At 37.9% G+C, this 17,085-nt stretch overlaps 1 protein-coding gene across 1 annotated transcript in view; it reads right to left on the minus strand.

Moving 5' to 3' along the window:
- Positions 1–419: 419 nt before the first annotated feature.
- Positions 420–17,085, minus strand: part of RUNX2 (RUNX family transcription factor 2) — a 181,713-nt gene continuing 165,047 nt past the window's right edge. The window contains exon 6 of the mRNA XM_081322925.1: positions 420–1,580. Coding sequence (XP_081179051.1) covers positions 871–1,580 — 710 coding nt within the window. The 3' untranslated portion in view covers positions 420–870. The remainder of the gene's footprint in view (positions 1,581–17,085) is intronic.

Genomic DNA, 17,085 nt, shown 5'->3' on the forward strand with positions numbered 1-17,085 from the left:
CAGCATGTTATTGAGTTAAAAAAGTTCAGGGGTTACTTTTTTTTAATCAAAGAAATGAGAGCTGAGAGTCATCAACATAATAATTTGATGATTACTTGAACTGTGGGTTGGATGAGATGATTTCAGAGTTTCTAACTAGCAAAGTTGCACTCCTCTCATCTATTTCTAAGTCATCCATATTCCAGCTGAAACCCCAAATGTAATAGATTCGTATAATCAGTTTCATTCTGATGCTTCTAGATCTGTAAGGTCCTGCTTTCCTGACCATCTTACCCTGAAATGGAAGATTGAAAAGTGGCCTATAATTACAAAGTTCCAGATCCAAGAAGCACTTTCTAAATAATGTTTTCAATGTTCATTTAGGGAGCATTAATCACCTCTTGTAACCATGCAGCCAGTCCCAACCAAACAATCCCCTCCTTCACACATATCCATGTACTTTGTTCTCGACCTTAAGACATAAGAGCTGAAAAGACTCAAAACAGACAAGGCCGGCAGTTTCCAAGAGTATCTTCCTACGACCTGCTCCAATACTAGAAACTGCTCAAGGGAGCAATTTCTATATATCATTCATACTGAATGGGTTTGTATGAGTATACAGACTTACTCACCTCAAATAATATTAAGAGACAGGAAAAAAAAGAAAAAGAAAAACAGCTATTGTGTGTACCAATGACTTTATTGACACTGATATATTTTTGAGACCTGCATTCCAAGAGAAGAACAAGAAGCCTGAGAACCCACCCAACCTCTCCTGTATCAAGGGTCAGGCAAATTCCCAGAAATCATTCTTGCCACAGTCCATAACTACATTTGCACAAAGTCTCTCATACCAAGCTGCCTATTTAAAAGGTGCAGAATTTTCCTCCTTTACAAGCCTTGCGCATTTGAGGAATTCTGTTGAGTTGTGCAAGATGAGGCAAGGTGGCTAAGAGCCCTTGCTATGATGGAGAGGTGGTGGTTCATTGTCTTCAGCTCTGCCAGGATGTTTTCTAGAGTGGCAGGTACTTGCTCAGAATGGGGGAGAATGTCCTGAAATGGGGGTGGTGAACAAACTGACTCTGGAGGCTGCTGCTTGATGAAACCAGCATGAACATTCCCCCCTTCACCGAGTACTGGTAAATAGGTGCTCCCACACTGCTTCGTGTGCTCAGGTGGGCCCGTTCCAAGGGATGTTTGTTCTTCTTCCTTCCCTCTCTTCGTGGTGGTCATCACTGAGGCAAGATATGGAAGCCAGTCAATAAGGTGTGGGCCATGGCTAGGTGACCCAGCAATATTTGGAGGTGAATAAATGTGGGGTTGTGTAGCTGAAGCAGAGGCAGTTGGGGTTACGGTGGAAGGAAGAGCAGAATGTAGAGAGGAAATGGAAGCAGAAGGCGGGTTCAGTGAGCTAGAAACTGATACCTGTGAGGATTCAAGATTCAGAGCTATAGTGGATGTGGGCTGTGATGATGGAAATATGGAGACCTCACAACCATATGGAGGAGATGGTGAAGGAGGAGCTGTGAGTGTTGCAGGATCTTCAGAAGATGATGGTGAAGCAGTGGCAGAGGGAGTATCTGGAGTGCAAGGCTCAGAGTCTGCAAAAGAAACAAGAATAACCATCCCAGGAAAAGCCATTGTACAAAACAACAATTGCAGTTGACCAAGGTAGATGCTTAGAACGGATATTTGAATTCTAAAGTAGATATTCCTCTTGAGAAAAATCTTAAACCTGCAGAATGTGATACTGTCAAGTTGAACAATTCCAGCTGCCCTTGGATTAAAATCAGATTCTCTTTATCCCCTTCTCTTCTATGCCTAAATTTTCCTTTTATTAAGCTGTGAGAAAGCTTTGATTACTAAAAAGAAAATTAAAATGCAACAGTAATTGACTATGACACAAGTCTCATAAAACAGCTCCAATTTCCAACCGTCTCTGAAGGATTATTATCTCAAATGGAGGGAATCAAAAAGTGTTTCTTCACAGAAGAAAACAAACTTTTTGTTGGCTTTTAGATGGGTCAGGAAGAAGAGAGAGAATAAAAGATATAAAATGAGGCCTGAACCTGGAAGAAATAAAGCATTTTGTTAGTGTCCCTGGGTTTCCAGCAATTCCTAGCTCATTTTTTTTCCAAAATACATGTATTAGTCTCTAGGCAAAGCCCTTAACAATCTGTTTGACTAACTTTTCCCAGTTCTTTGAGCCATGATGAAAATGCAGAATATACATTTTATATAATTCTGCATTCTGCAACCATGTTTACAGATAGTTTGAAACTAGTGGTGCGCAACCATTTTCCTTCTCCAGATCCTCCGTCTAGGATCAGCACTGCCATAGATACTGTATTTCTGGTCCAGAGTATGATAGCTTACTGGTACTAAAATCAGGCAACTTCCCTGTGGCTTGTCTAACCATTCCAGGCACAGGAATGAGAAGTACTTTAGCTAAAGTATTTTAGGCATTGTTTCAATATAGAAGCAAAAATCTGGGAATAAAAAACTCCAAATAGCAGCAATTGTGATGATGGCTAATGATACCAAAACAAGACAAAATACTGCAGAATTAAAAAGCAATTTGCAATAAGAAATCTATCTCTTGAGAAATGGCAAGAATTGCAATTTGGACTCAAAAATTTAAACTGTCTGCTATTTTAAATTTAACTTCTTGAGCGACAAAGTTGTCCTGTGCTGCTGAAAGCATACGTGGATACAGTGATCGTGTGCAGAGTTTTTGGATCCTTATTCTGAAATCTGTTCTATAACCACAGAGACACTAAGTTTTCCTGGATTCTGACTGTTGATCTGTTGGCAGCAGAACTCTTGATCTAGCTGCTTTTAGGGCAGGGGTCTTCAAACTTGGCCCTTTTATGACTCATGGACTTCAACTCCCAGAATTCCGGAGCCAGGCATGCTGGCTGAGGAATTCTGGGAGTTGAAGTCCATGAGTCATAAAAGGGCCGAGTTTGAAGACCCCTGTTTTAGGGCATCATTAGTTTTATCTAGTCTAATAAACCATCTAAAGTCTTACATCAACTGTTTATCTAATTCTATCATAGAAACATTTGGAGAAAAGATTGTCAGTTGAATCTATTTTGCATTGTCATGTTAATGATAACAATGCAGGTATTCAGTATTCTTTAATATTGTTACAGCCTGGAAGGCCCAGTGTCATTGAACACACTGAAAACCATCTACCAGATTGCTGCCTAGAAAAATCCACTTTCTCCATTTGCCATTTAGGAAAAGTGGTGTGATTGCCTAAGGATATCTTTTAATAGTTTGCCCTGGAATTGAGTAGTGTATTAAAGGGGCATTTCACTGCCTTCTGTGGTTAATGTGAGCAGTTGGGACAGATATTTTAAATTGACTTAAGGTGAGCCCATTCAACAAGCATTTGCTTGCTCTGTGTTTGTTCCTTTCTGAATATTACTCATCAGATTGGCCTTGACAGTAAGCAAATAGTAGTTCACAGTCATCTAAGGTAATTACACTAAAGTGCTGGGAACAGTATCAGCAGTCTACTTCTTCTCCCCTCTTGGATGTCTATCACTTTCATATGTCTATTGTTTTACAGTATTTATGTGTGTCTTTGTGTGGAGTCATAAGTTAAGCCTGGATTTGCTACTCTGGATTGGGCTTGGCTCAATTATGGTTAAATGAGTTATGATTAAGTAAGGAGGAATTCCCACTGACATTTTAAACATTTGAATATATGGAGTAGAGTGATTTTGGAACATAAACTTTGGGTTTTTTACCGAAGCTTGTTGGTTGCAGTAAAACTCATAACTGAGGGAAGAGAGAAATTGTGTAAGAAACCATGCTCCAAGGAAATCTGACAATTGAAGTAGGTGACTATGAGCAAGCAATGCTAGGTGGTAGTAGTCAAGCGTTAAGCAGGGAAGGATCAAAAAGGCTACAAGCAGAGATCTAACAGCAACTTCAACAAAAGTAGTCTTTTTGAAATATCTGAATGAACCTAAAAGGCAGAAGCAGCAGGAAGAGATTTTGCCTCAAAAGACTTCTGTGCAGCATCTGCTTCTGTTTGTGAGTGATTGGCTGCAGGGAAATTTAGGGAAAGAAGACAGTATGTTCTGGGCCGGGGTGGAAACTATTGAGTATCTATGAAGCTGGGAAAGACTCTTAATATAACGGCATCCATAACTCAACAGAACTATACAAACAGTCTAATACTAGTTAAAAAGAAACATTTTATTTCCTTATGTAAAGTATTTCTTTCAAAGACATTTTTATTTTTAATTTAGAATATTGTAGCTGCCCATTGACTGTTAAAAAGTACAGAGGATTTGATTCAAAGTTTTGTAGTGGCAACACAGAAGCCACGTTTTCACTTTGTAGTCCTAAGTTACCTACCCATAGGCAGGTCAATGCTGCCATCCATCCATCAGCCTAATGTTGGCTCTGCTCTTCATTCAAAAACAAAGGCAGAGGGAAAATGAAGGAAGATGGAATTACTTATTTGAAGAAGTTTTGAATGCATAGCTTTTCTTGTTTCATTTTTCTTGGAGGAAGGAGGGGTCTTTCTTTCCTTCCTTCCTTCCTCCCTTCCTTCCTTCCTTCCTTCCTTCCTTCCTTCCTTCCTTCCTTCCTTCCTTCCTTCCTTCTTTCCTTCCTGCCATTACATTTTTTCCAATCAATCTCAGTAGAAACAGCACAATGTCAGCATGACATTTTTCATTCTGGATTCCCTTGTGAAAGTGGATGTGGTAGAGTTTATCCAGATAGCAATCAAGGAACCAAACTACAGTACCATTTACAATATATAAACCAACATGAGAGAGTGAATCATCAGGAGAGAGAAGCAAGACTCTGAAACAAAGGAAAACATCGAGAGAATTATTTTCCTGGGCTTTGTACCACATTCTATGCTATCTGGAGTTCTGGCAATGTCCTGTTCCAGGAAAAAGGGGGCAAAGTATTTAGATGGGCAGTTAAGACCATTCTAGTTTGCCCACTGATCCCTCCCCCCATAAATCCTCCCTTTTGCATTAAAGTGCAAAGAAAATTTTCCTGATGTTCTTAGTGGTTTTGTACTTTTTCTGCTTTTATAGTTTTACATTGTTCACTTTTAATGCTTATGCTTCTAGCACATTCTGTTCTTGTCCTTGTTCAGTTTTGTTTTGTCTGATTTTTGTACGTACCCTGGTCTTGGACTGCAACAATAAACATTTGATTGTATTTCATGTATTCCAGAAAAAGTTTGTTTTTGGCCTCCATGGATTTAGTTATCTCTCAAGTTGCCCACAGATTAAACAATAGGCACAAAATGCTATTTGCTATAGAATGTCTAGGAATTCGTATGATTGATTTCTTTCACCACAGTAAAGCCCAGTTGTTGCTTTTAAATAAAGCTGGACAAGTTTATTAAAAACACAGTATTTTTTCTGACAATCTTGAACGGGTTGACCTGCTGTTATTTTATAGAAAGGGTACTACTAAGGACAAGATATCATTTTACAGTCCTGCGTGGATTACCTTAAAGCATATATCAGACTGTCACAAAGCATTGCTGTATCATATTCAGTTTTTTTCCAGATGACTAGAATAAAGAAATCAAGGTGAAGTAAGATAGGATATGAATTCACAACTACTGATTTGACTAAGCATGCGAAGTGAGAATTAAAGGCTATTCCATATTCAGTGGATATTTGATTTCCCAGCATAATTGTGTGTATGTGGAACAACAATAAAAACCACGATTCAGACCTGAAAGGGAAAAAAAATGACTCATGGGAATGTCTGAAGAATGTTTTTTGTTAATTAATCAGTTTAAAATTGCCTATAAAGTGAGGCATAAGAAAGACCCTGCAGAGCTGAGGTGAACCTAAAAAAAGAAGGCAGTGGGGGTTGGGGGGACAGGGAGGAGAAATGTATAAAACTTGGGTTTGAATGCCACGTCAAATTATTGGGGGGGGAGTCTTAAGAGTCTAATTGTTTTTTTAAACACTATGGGGTAAGACTACAATTGCTCATAAAGTCTAGGTTTGACTTTGCTCCTAGATTTGTGGGAAGTCTTTATAGTTTCTGCCACTTGGACTTTTAGCCATATATCAGTCAACTGACTGGTTGATTAGTGGTTAATGCTATTCACATTACGCTATGGAGTTATGAGCTGAGATCAAAATTAAAAACAGCAGACAGAAATGTACCCAGAGTTTGTGTATACCATTCAGACTGGTTGCTGATACATATTTAAAAGTTACTTTGTAGTTATTGAAAAGAGGTAAGTAAAATTAAATGTGTAATGTGTTTATGCATGTCTCTGTGTGGGGAGATTACAATTCAAGATGTTTTATGAGGCACCCTACTAAGTCTGACTCTAAAATAAGACAAGTAGTTCCTTCTTTTTTATTGCTTTATTGATGTGTCTGATGTGTGGCTGGAGAGAGGGATTCTGGCACCCTCAAGAGTATCCAGTGTGCCAAAAAGAAGACCAAAGGGTTACCTCTTTTACAGAAAAGAAAAACTGTCCAGTTTGCTGTAAGAAATGAGGCTGAGCGGGAATAAGGCATCATTTGCCTTTAACAAGTCTTGAGAATCAGGAACTCAGCCAGCTGGGTAGTCAGTGCAAGCCCAAAAGTGTTAGAACTCAAGATCAGGAAGAGTGGGGATGCCACTGGGAATGTGAGGAGAGACAGTCTGACGATGGGGAAGAACTGAGGTGAAGCTTTCTGAAGTTCATAAATGAGTCAACAGATGAATGAGCTCATCATCTGGTTAAAAAGAAAGAAAAAAATGCCTCCTGAAGCAAATGGAATGATTTTTCCATGCACCTATTGATGAATGAAATAAGATAAATTAAACGGAGAAAGAAAAGAAACATTTGTTTGAAGATACACGTGTTTGTACCTATCACAATATTTCAAAAGAAAGTGCAGAAAGAGAATAAGCGCTAGTAAGCCAAAGGAACTAAAGGCATGAGGTAAGAAAAGAAAATGAAATTAGCTAAATCTAGCTTACACCAATACCATTTACTATATTTGCCTGTATTTTTGGATCTTGGCTAATCTTCCTTGTTTCCACCACTTCCACGGATTTTTTCATGCATTGCCCTCTATTTTTTGGTTTTACGTTTTTCACTTTTCTCCTTTTTTCATCTATCCAAGACTTTATCTTCCTCTTTCCCTCAACCTATTCTTTCTGTCTAGATTTGTTTTGTGATTCAATTTTCATACATATTCTCTAAATGACTATACCACCTCAACATACTTCATCATATAGTCACTCACTTTTGTATTCAATCCCCATTCAACAAACTCTGAGAGAACCTAGGAAAGATTCCATGGACAAAAATCTTAAAGGGGAAAACAACTCAAGAAGCATTGAAAACACTGAGGAGTATGATCATAGGGGCCCAGTCCAGCACAATACCACTGAAAAAGAGAAACATGAAATTCAAGAGGAAACCAGCATGGCTTCACAAAGCTCTCTCTGACAAACTGAAAGACAAAAAGGACAAGTACAAAAAATGGAAAGAGGGACACATAACTAAGGCTGTTTATCAGCATCCAAAACATGCAAAGACAAACTCAGGAAAGCAATGGCTCACAATGAACAAAGAGTTGCAACAAATATCAAGGATAATAAAAAAGTTTATTTCAACATATTAATAACAACAAAAAAGACAAGAAAGCTGTAGGTTCACTAAAGAGAGAAGATGGCAAGGAAGTAATGGGCAGTAGGAAGAAAGCAGAACTGCTTAACTCATTCTTTGCATCAGTCTTCAAACAAAAAGAAATTATAGCACAACATACCAAAAAAACTACTGCAAAAGACAAACTAGAAACGAAAATTAAAATAAGCAAGAAAATGGTAATAGAACACCCATCTGACCTTGACGAATATAAATCACCGGGACCCGACAGATTACATCCCAGAGTTGTGAAGGAGCTGTCAGATGTTATCTCAGACATTGTACCATGTCTTTCAAAAATCCTGGAGCACCAGGGAAACACCTGATGATTGGGAAAGGGCTGATGAGGTTCCCATCTTCAAGAAAGGGGGGAAAAACAGACCCAGGAAACTACAGACCAATTAGTCTAATATCAATACCTGGGAAGATCTTGGAAAAGATAATAAAAAAGATCTGCGAACAACTAGAAGCAAATAAAGTTATAACCAGTAACCAGCACAGGTTTGTCAAAAACAGATCATGCCAAACCAATCCTATTTCATTCTTTGATAAAGTGACTAAATTAGTAGACCAGCGAAATGCTATGGACATAGTATACTTGGACTTCAGTAAGGCATTTGACAAAGTGTCAAGTTTCCAACGTATGGGCTTTTCAAGTGACTCTGAGGCATTGTTTACCTTAAAAGTCCTTTATTTAACCTAAAACACCGACAAATGCTTGCTAGAAGGAAGCTGGAATCTGAAATCTCCGCCCCCTTGCACAATATATTAAACACAATTTTCCACCTTTCTAATTTTGTCATTAATCATATTCTCCAATTAATTTAAAGAATCAGTTCCCTTCCGTTAGACAACCTGCCAAGTTCTTATCTTCTTTAATGTCATATGGCCTTGAGGCACAATCTTCCTCCTCCCAGCCTCCCAGCCTTAACCCTATCTCTTAAAGCAATACATAAGTTTAACATATGAAATAGCTGCTTCTTCATCTCTTGTCAAGCAAGAACATTCTATGTTAGCAGCATTGACATCTGCCCCCCCTTACAAAAAGGACAGATCCTGTAATGTAAACAAAACACAAGTTAGGAACTAGCTTTTGGTTTATTGGGGTGTTTTTTCATAAAACCTTTTGATAAGTCTGTCAGCTTTCACATCACTAGATTTCACCCAAATGGCTTCAGACATTGGGTATCCCTTCCATTGTATTAGGTACTGCAATTTTCCCTTAAAGATTCTAGAGTCAAGAATACGTTTCACTTCATAATGGGTCTGACCTGCTACTACGAGGGGTCCAGGTGCTTTCTTAGGGGGAGGTCTTAAAGTGGAGGCTCGAAAAGGTTTCAGTAAGCTACAATGGAACACCAGGTGAATTTTTCCCAAAGGTCTGGGGAGTTTCAATTTTACTGTGAGCGGGTTGATGATTTTCACAATGGGGAAAGACCCCAAGAATTTCGGTCCCAATTTCTTATTGGGTAGTTTAAGGTGTAAGTATTTGGTCGACAAATAGACCTTTTCCCCAACTTAGAATGTTCTTTGGGGAGCTCTCTTTTTGTCCGCTTGCTTTTTGTAGGTCTCACAAGTCTTTTTTAAGGCCATTTTTGTATTTTTCCAAACTTCTTCCCAACCCCTCACCCAATGATCCAGAGTCTGGGAAGCGTAGGGTAACTGAAGGTATTCCGGTATGGGGTTGAATTCTTTCCCTATGGCTACACGGAAAGAAGTGTGCTGCTATGTACTGAATTATTGTAAGCCACCTCTGCGAAAGGGAGGAGGTCGGTCCAGTTTGTTTGTTGGTAAGAGACGTAGCATCTAAGGTATTGTTCCACCATTTTGTTGGCGGATTCTGTGGCTCCATTAGTAGCCGGGTGAAAAGCAGTTGATAGGCCTTGAGATGATCCAATTCTCCCTTATTGAATGACAGCTGCTGGACTCACTGATAAGAAGTTTACAGAGTCTGTTTTTTAGCTTGCGGAATGGTGGATTGTTTTTTACTTTGGAGACCATATTTTTGATTTTCTCTACTTTTGGACTAAGGCACGGAGATTCTGAAATGAACAAAGAGCGTAACCTGTATGGATTAATTTCTTTTTTCCTCCTTTTTTTTAAGATATAAGGATATTTGGCTTTTTCCTTCTCTTTTTCTTTCCTTTTCCCTTTCTTCTCACCTTCTCTTGTTGCTGAAATTTTTCGTACTCTTTTTTTTTTGGAGCACATTTGGATTATAATACCCCATCGACATTTGGATTACAAACTACTGGAGAAAATGAAGAAGACTACAACACACCCAGCAACAGCTGCCCTAAAATCACAGAGTCCGGTGGCACAGAAATCACTGGACAATACAACGCAGCAAGATAGATCTAACATGGAAATGAGTATCAATTTCTGATGAAATGCTTAATTAAAAAAGGGATACATTTTAGATGGTTAATACCAGAAGGAGTAATGATAAATTGGCAAGAACAGAGACATAGACTGGACACATTAGAGAAAGCAGAACCTTTCTATGATCAATACTTTGGGCAGCAAGAAGAAGAAAGGCTGAGAGGGGAAAGAGTAATCAGACAGCAGGGAGACGAGACAGAGAAGCAATGGGGTAAGTATAGCATAAAACAGGAGGAAAGGGTGTTGAGAGAAGGGACAAGAGTAAAAGAGGCAAAAGAGCAAAGAGAGATGAGAATAATGAGAGAAACTAAAACTTCAAATAAATAATCATGGAAGAAGAGATAAAAGCAATTTCGATAAACGTAAATGGGCTAAATTCGGCTATAAAAAGAAAAAGAACACTAAATAAATTGGGGAAATTAAAAATGGACATAATTTGCTTACAAGAAGTTCATATTAAGAAACAACATAAAAATCTACTAGAATATTCAAAATTGGGAGAATTATATACCTCACTTGCAGATCAGAGTAAAAGAGGTGTGGTATTATATATTCAAAAAGCAATACAAAATACATTGATATATTCAGATGAAGAAGGGAAAATTTTAATGGTGGAAGTAATTATGAATTGTAAAAAAACTTTATTGGTATCGATTTACGCCCCAAATGAAAACCAAGAAAATTTCTATTCAAAATTACATCAGAAAATAATAGAATTGGAATTTGAAACCATGTGTATGATTGGAGATTTCAATGCTATCGTAAAGGCCGGGCTGGATTATAATATGACAAAAAAAAACAAGACCCTAAGGAGAACACTTTCAAAATCTTTTCATAATATGGTGGATGAATTAAATATATTAGATGTTTGAAGAGAAAAATATCCGGAAAAGAAGCAATATACATTCTATTCTAACAGACACCTGTCCTGGTCGAGAATAGATAGGATATGGACATCAATAGACTTATTTACAACTACACAAAATATAAACATAGAAACAAACACATGGGAGGACCACAACCCAGTCAAAATTATATGGAAAGTACAAAAAAAAAGAACAAGATGGACATTAAATCAAACTGTATTGAATGAAAAAGACTTCCAGCAATATATGGAAAAAGAAATGACTTTCTTCTTTAAGGAAAACAAAACAGAAGATACCTCACTTCAAAATGTCTGGGATACGGCAAAAGCGTACATGAGAGGACTTGCTATATCTTATATGGGGAAAAAGGATAAACAGAAAAGTCAAATTAGGGAAAAACTGGAGGAAGAATATAAGACTCTTGAGAAAGAATTACAGAAAGATACACAAAAGAAAAAGATAAAAAATTTAATGGAGTTGAACAAGCATAAAATGAACTTAATAGAAAATGAAGAGGTGGCAAGGAAAATAAAGGCAGCTAAACAAACCTTTTTTGAACATGCAAACAAACCAGGGAGATGGTTGACATATAAAATTAAAAAGGAGAAAGAGAAGAGGTGGATTAAACAACTGGAAGATGCCGAGGGGACTTTACAACACCGGAATGAAGAAAAGAAAAAAAAATAGCTTGGGAATATTATGAGAATTTATATAAGCAACAAGCAGTTTCAGATGATAGAATAAAACAATTCTTGGAAAAAACAGACATACCTAAAGTACCAGAGAAATTTAAAAAGCTACTAGAAGAGAAAATAACAATGATGGAATTAACAGAAGCAAGAATGGCAGAACACCAGGACCAGATGGGCTACCAGCGGAACTATATAGAACATTGCAGGAACTGTTAGGCAATGTAATGCTGGAACTCTATAATGAACTCCTCTCTGAAGCTAAGATACCAGATTCATGGTCGGAAGCACTTATTACCCTGATACCAAAGGAAGAAACAGAAATACAGAAAATAAAGAACTATAGACCGATTTCCTTACTGAATGTGGACTATAAAATATTCGCATCAATCATGGCCGATAGACTTAAAAAGTTCCTAAACAAATTTATACATTTGGATCAAAATGGGTTCCTGCCCAAAAGACAGATTAGAGACAATATGCGAATTATATTAAACACATTAGAATACTATGAAACACATCCTGAAAAACAGATGGCATTGATGTTTTTGGATAATGTGAATTGACAATTCATGATAAGACAACTACAGATTATGGATTTTGGGGAGAAATTTATAAATGTAATTAAAGCAATCTACAATAAGCAAATAGCCAAAGTAATGATTAATGGAGATATGACTGAAAAGATTAATATTATGAAGGGAACAAGGCTGGGATGCCCTTTATCCCCATTATTGTTTGTCTTGACACTAGAGATACTAAATAGAAGTATAAGACAGAATAAGGGTATAAAAGGTATGAAAATTAAGAGGGAAGAATATAAACTACAAGCTTTCGCATATGATCTAGTATTTATCTTGGAGGAGCCACTAGAGACAGGACCTGTATTAATAGAACAAATAGAAAAATATGGTGAGGTAGCAGGTTTGAAGATTAATAAAGATAAAACAAAAATGTTAGTGAAAAATATTACTGAAAAACAAAAAAAAAAGAATTGATGGGAAAGTTAGAGATACAGATTGTAAAGAAGGTAAAATATTTGGGGATTCACCTGACAGCAAGATGTATAACAATTGAAGAAGATAACTATTATAAATTGAAAAGACAAATCAAAGTAGATTTGGATAAATGGAAAAAGGTACAACTATCATTAATGGGTAGGATTGCAATAATCAAAATGAATATATTACCACGATTGTTGTTTTTGTTTTCAACAATACCAATAAGATTGGAAAAGAAATATTTTGAGGGGCTAAATAAAATAATTTTGAAATATATTTGGCAGGGGAAAAAGGCAAGGATTAATTTAAAAATGTTACAGGATGCAAGACTCAGAGGTGGGTTTGGTTTACCTAATTGGGAATTATATTACCAGGCTGCAGCAATGTCATGGATGAGAGAATGGATTTTACTGAGGAATACTAGATTATTGACATTAGAGGGACATGATTTACAGTTGGGATGGCATGCTTTCATATGGTATGGGAAAAATAGAATACTCGGCTATTTCCAGGAATTTTTATTGATGGTATGGGAGAAAATAAAGAGGAAGCATTACTTGAGGATTTCAGATTGGCTCTCAACTATGGAAGTGTTAATACACCCCAATATGTTTAACATGGGAAACATTATAAGATATAAAGACCTACTAACAGACACGGGGAAGCTGAAAACCAAACAATTAGAGGAACAAGGAATAAAGATGGATTGGTACATGAGAACGGAAATACAATCTAGATATGAAAAAGATGCTAAAATAGATGGTTTTAATTTGGGGAGAACAGAGTTAGATGAAATACTTACAGGAACTGAAGAAAAATGGATTAAAAATGTATAGCTACTTAATATATAGGGAATTAGAGGAGGAGCAAGTTAAGGAGTCAATGATAAAATGGTCAAGAAATTTTGGATATATGATTGAATTAGATAGATGGCAGCAATTATGGGAAAGAAACTATAAACTGACAATGGTGACAGCGTATAAAGAAAATATGTACAAGATGTTCTACAGATGGCATATGTCTCCAGAAAGACTAGCTAAAATGTTTAAGGACAGATCTATGAAATGTTGGAAATGCCATCAAATACCAGGCTCTTTCTATCATATGCGGTGGACGTGTGCAGAAGCTAAAACCTATTGGAACATAATCAGATTATGGATAGAAAAGATGATAGAACAACATATAGAACTAAGACCAGAAATATTCCTGTTGGGTATTTTACCAGAGAAATATAGTAAAGAGAAAACATATTTGATTATTCATATAACCACTGCAGCTAGGATTGTGTTTGCACAAAACTGGAAGGCACTGAAAGCTCCTCCAGAAGAAGAGGTGATCAGGAAAATAATGGAATGTGCAGAAATGAATAGATTAAAAATGATAATTAAAGATAAGACAGAGTCAGAGTATTATGAAATTTGGGGAAAATTTTACAAGTGGGTGAAAAAGAGAATATACTTAAAAGATGGCTAACACTAATTTAGATGGAAGAAAAATGAGAAGATAAGGAGGGAGACCCAGGCGACACAGTATTGCATAACTGGAGGTAGTATAAAAATTTATAGAAGTATATACCAAGAAGGTCAGATTTATAGAAATATTGATGTAATAGAAAATTAATGTTATCATACCTAATATAGATATTGAAAATCTAAGGAGAGGAGCTGCTTGGACATTACCCCTGAATTGTATCGGAAGAGGAATCGGAGGGAAGAAAGGAGAGGAGAGAGGAAAGAGAGTAGAGGAGGGGGAAGGAAGTAGGAAGGTTAGGGGAAAAGAGGAGGAGAAGTGGGGAGAAACGGGAGGGGACTGGTGAGAGAAAGAGGAGAGGAGAGGAAGAAGAGGGAAGTAGGAAAGAAAGGAGAAAGAAAGTAGGGAAGAGGAAAGAGAGAGAAAGAGGGTGGATACAGTGAAAGGGGAAATGGACGAGCAGGACCCAAACTTATGTGTATGTATCTATGTACTGCGGTATATTTGTTGACTTGTTTGTGGAAGAAATGGAAAAATAAAAATGCATATAAACGGCGGGGGGGAAGAGGGCAACAAGCGGAAAGTCAAAGAAAAAAAAGAGATGATCCAATTAATTTAAGAAAGTTTCTCCAAAATTTCGCTGTGAACTGCACCCCTCTGTCCGAAATTATTCGCTTAGGGGCACCATGTAGTCGGTACATGTTTTAGGAACAACTTAGTCAGTCGTTGAGCCAATGGAAGTCCTTTGCAGGCGATAAAATGAGCCTGTTTTGAAAATAGGTCTATCACAGTCCAAATGACAGTATTTCCCCTACTGTCGGGTAGGTCTACTATAAAGTCCATAGCTATTTCTTCCCATGGCTGAGAAGGTTCAGCCACCGGTTACAGTAACCCAGCGGTCTTTCCTGGGATTCTTTTCATGGTGGCACATACAGTACAGCTCTTGACATAGTTTTCTACATCTCATTTTAGTCCCAGCCACCAAATTGCTGGCAAGTGAGATGTTGAGTTTTTAGATATCCGAAATGTCCAGCCTGTTTGACATTATGGCTGTGTTTGAGGGCGTTAAGATGAAGAGCTTCAGGCAAGTACAATTTTCCCCCCTTGTAAGCCAGACCATCCCTGCATGTTAGGGATGTCTGATTGTCTTTAAACCATTGATCAGTGAGGAGTTCTCGTTTTATTTTCTTTACCCCGGGGTCATCAGGATTAGGGGTCCTGCGAGGTGTGAGTTGGGCCGCAGTTTGTGGACTGGGGATAATTGCCTCGTTAACTTCTTCGTGTTTGCTTTTGTATTGTGGCAATTGGGAGAGTGCATCAGCTAGGAAGTTTTTTTCTTCCTGGTATGTACTTTAGAGTAAAGAAAAGAAGAAAAGGGGTAACATGATAGCAGTATTCCAATATTTGAGGGGCTGCCACAAAGAAGAGGGGACAAACTATTGTCCAAAGCACCAGAGGGCAAAACAGGAAACAATGGTTGGAAACTGATCAAAAAGGACCCAGATTGTTGGGGGCAATAAGCTGACTTTGTAATAATGCCGCTTGGGGGCCCCCCAAAAGCCCTAATAAGCAGGCATATACATAGAATGAAGGCTATTGCTAAGCACATTGATTTGTGCTTTAGATTGTAAGCCGCCCTGAGTCTTCGGAGAAGGGCGGGATATAAATAGGATTAAAAAAGAGAGAGAGAGAAGCAACCTAGATGTCATGATTCTGATTAATGAGACAGATCAAAGAACACTGCATGATTGTTTATTCCAAAAAAATCTATAATAATGAGAATGGAGCATCGGCACTCATGGATGGATGCCAGAATCTGAATGCTTCTTTCCTTAACCCATCATATCCTACAGAATCTCCCTCCCTTAATTACACAACATGAATCACATTCACCAATTAGTTTAACACACGAAGTTTCACTTTCCTTCTGAAGTGCGCTCTTATCTTCTCAAAACATCTGGGTTGAATTCCTCCCATGCTTTAGTGATTCAAAGCCAAACAGTTAAAGCAAAAGGCTTTTTTCCCAAAAGTCTGGGGAGTTTCAATTTTACTGTGACCAGGTTGATGATTCTCACAATGGGGAAAGGCCCCAAGAATTTTGGTCCTAATTTCTTGCTGTGTAATTTGAGGTGTAAATATTTAGTTGACAGATAAACCGTTTCCTCAACTTGGAATGTTCTTTGGGGAGCCCTCTTTTTATCAGCCTGTTTTTTATAAGTCTCAGAAGTCTTTTTTAATGCCGTTTTCATGTTTCTCCAAACCTCTTCCCACCCCTCACCCATTGATCAAGTGTCTGGGAAGCAGAGGGCATCTGAGGGTAGTCAGGCATTGGGCTGAACTCTTTTCCTGTCACTACTCTGAAAGGCATGTAGCCAGTGCTGCTGTAAGCAGAATTATTGTAGGCCACCTCGGCGAAAGGGAGGTCACTCCAGTTTGTCTGTTGGTAGGAAACATAGCATCTGAGATATTGCTCCACCATTTTGTTAACGGATTCTGCAGCCCCATTGGTAGCTGGATGAAAACCAGATGATAAGCCTTGAGATGATCCAATTAATTTAAGGAAATTCCTCCAAAATTTTGTTGTGAACTGCACTCCTCTATCTGAAATTATTCACTTAGGGGCACCATGCAGTCGGTAGATATGTTTCAGGAACAATTTGGTCAGTCATTGTGCAGATGGGAGTCTTTTACAGGCAATAAAATGAGCCTGCTTTGAAAACAGATCTATCACAGTCCAGATGACAGTATTTCCTCAACTTTTGGGTAGGTCTACAATAAAGTCCATGGCTATTTCTTCCCATGGCTAAGAAGGGTCTGCCACCAACTGCAGTAACCCAGGGGTTTTCCCTGGAATTCTTTTCATGGTGGCACATATGGTACAACTCCTGACATAGTTTTCTACATGTTGTTTTAGCCCTGGCCACCAAAATTGCTGGCAGATGAAGTGTAGAGTTTTTAAATATCTGAAGTGTCCAGCCTGTTTTACATCATGGCTGTGTTTGAGAGCATTGAGATGGAGGGCTTCAGGTAGATACAATTTCCCC

Source organism: Vipera berus (assembly GCF_964194415.1).
Source record: "Vipera berus genome assembly, chromosome: 1".
In the NCBI taxonomy this organism is placed as follows: Eukaryota; Metazoa; Chordata; class Lepidosauria; order Squamata; family Viperidae; genus Vipera; species Vipera berus.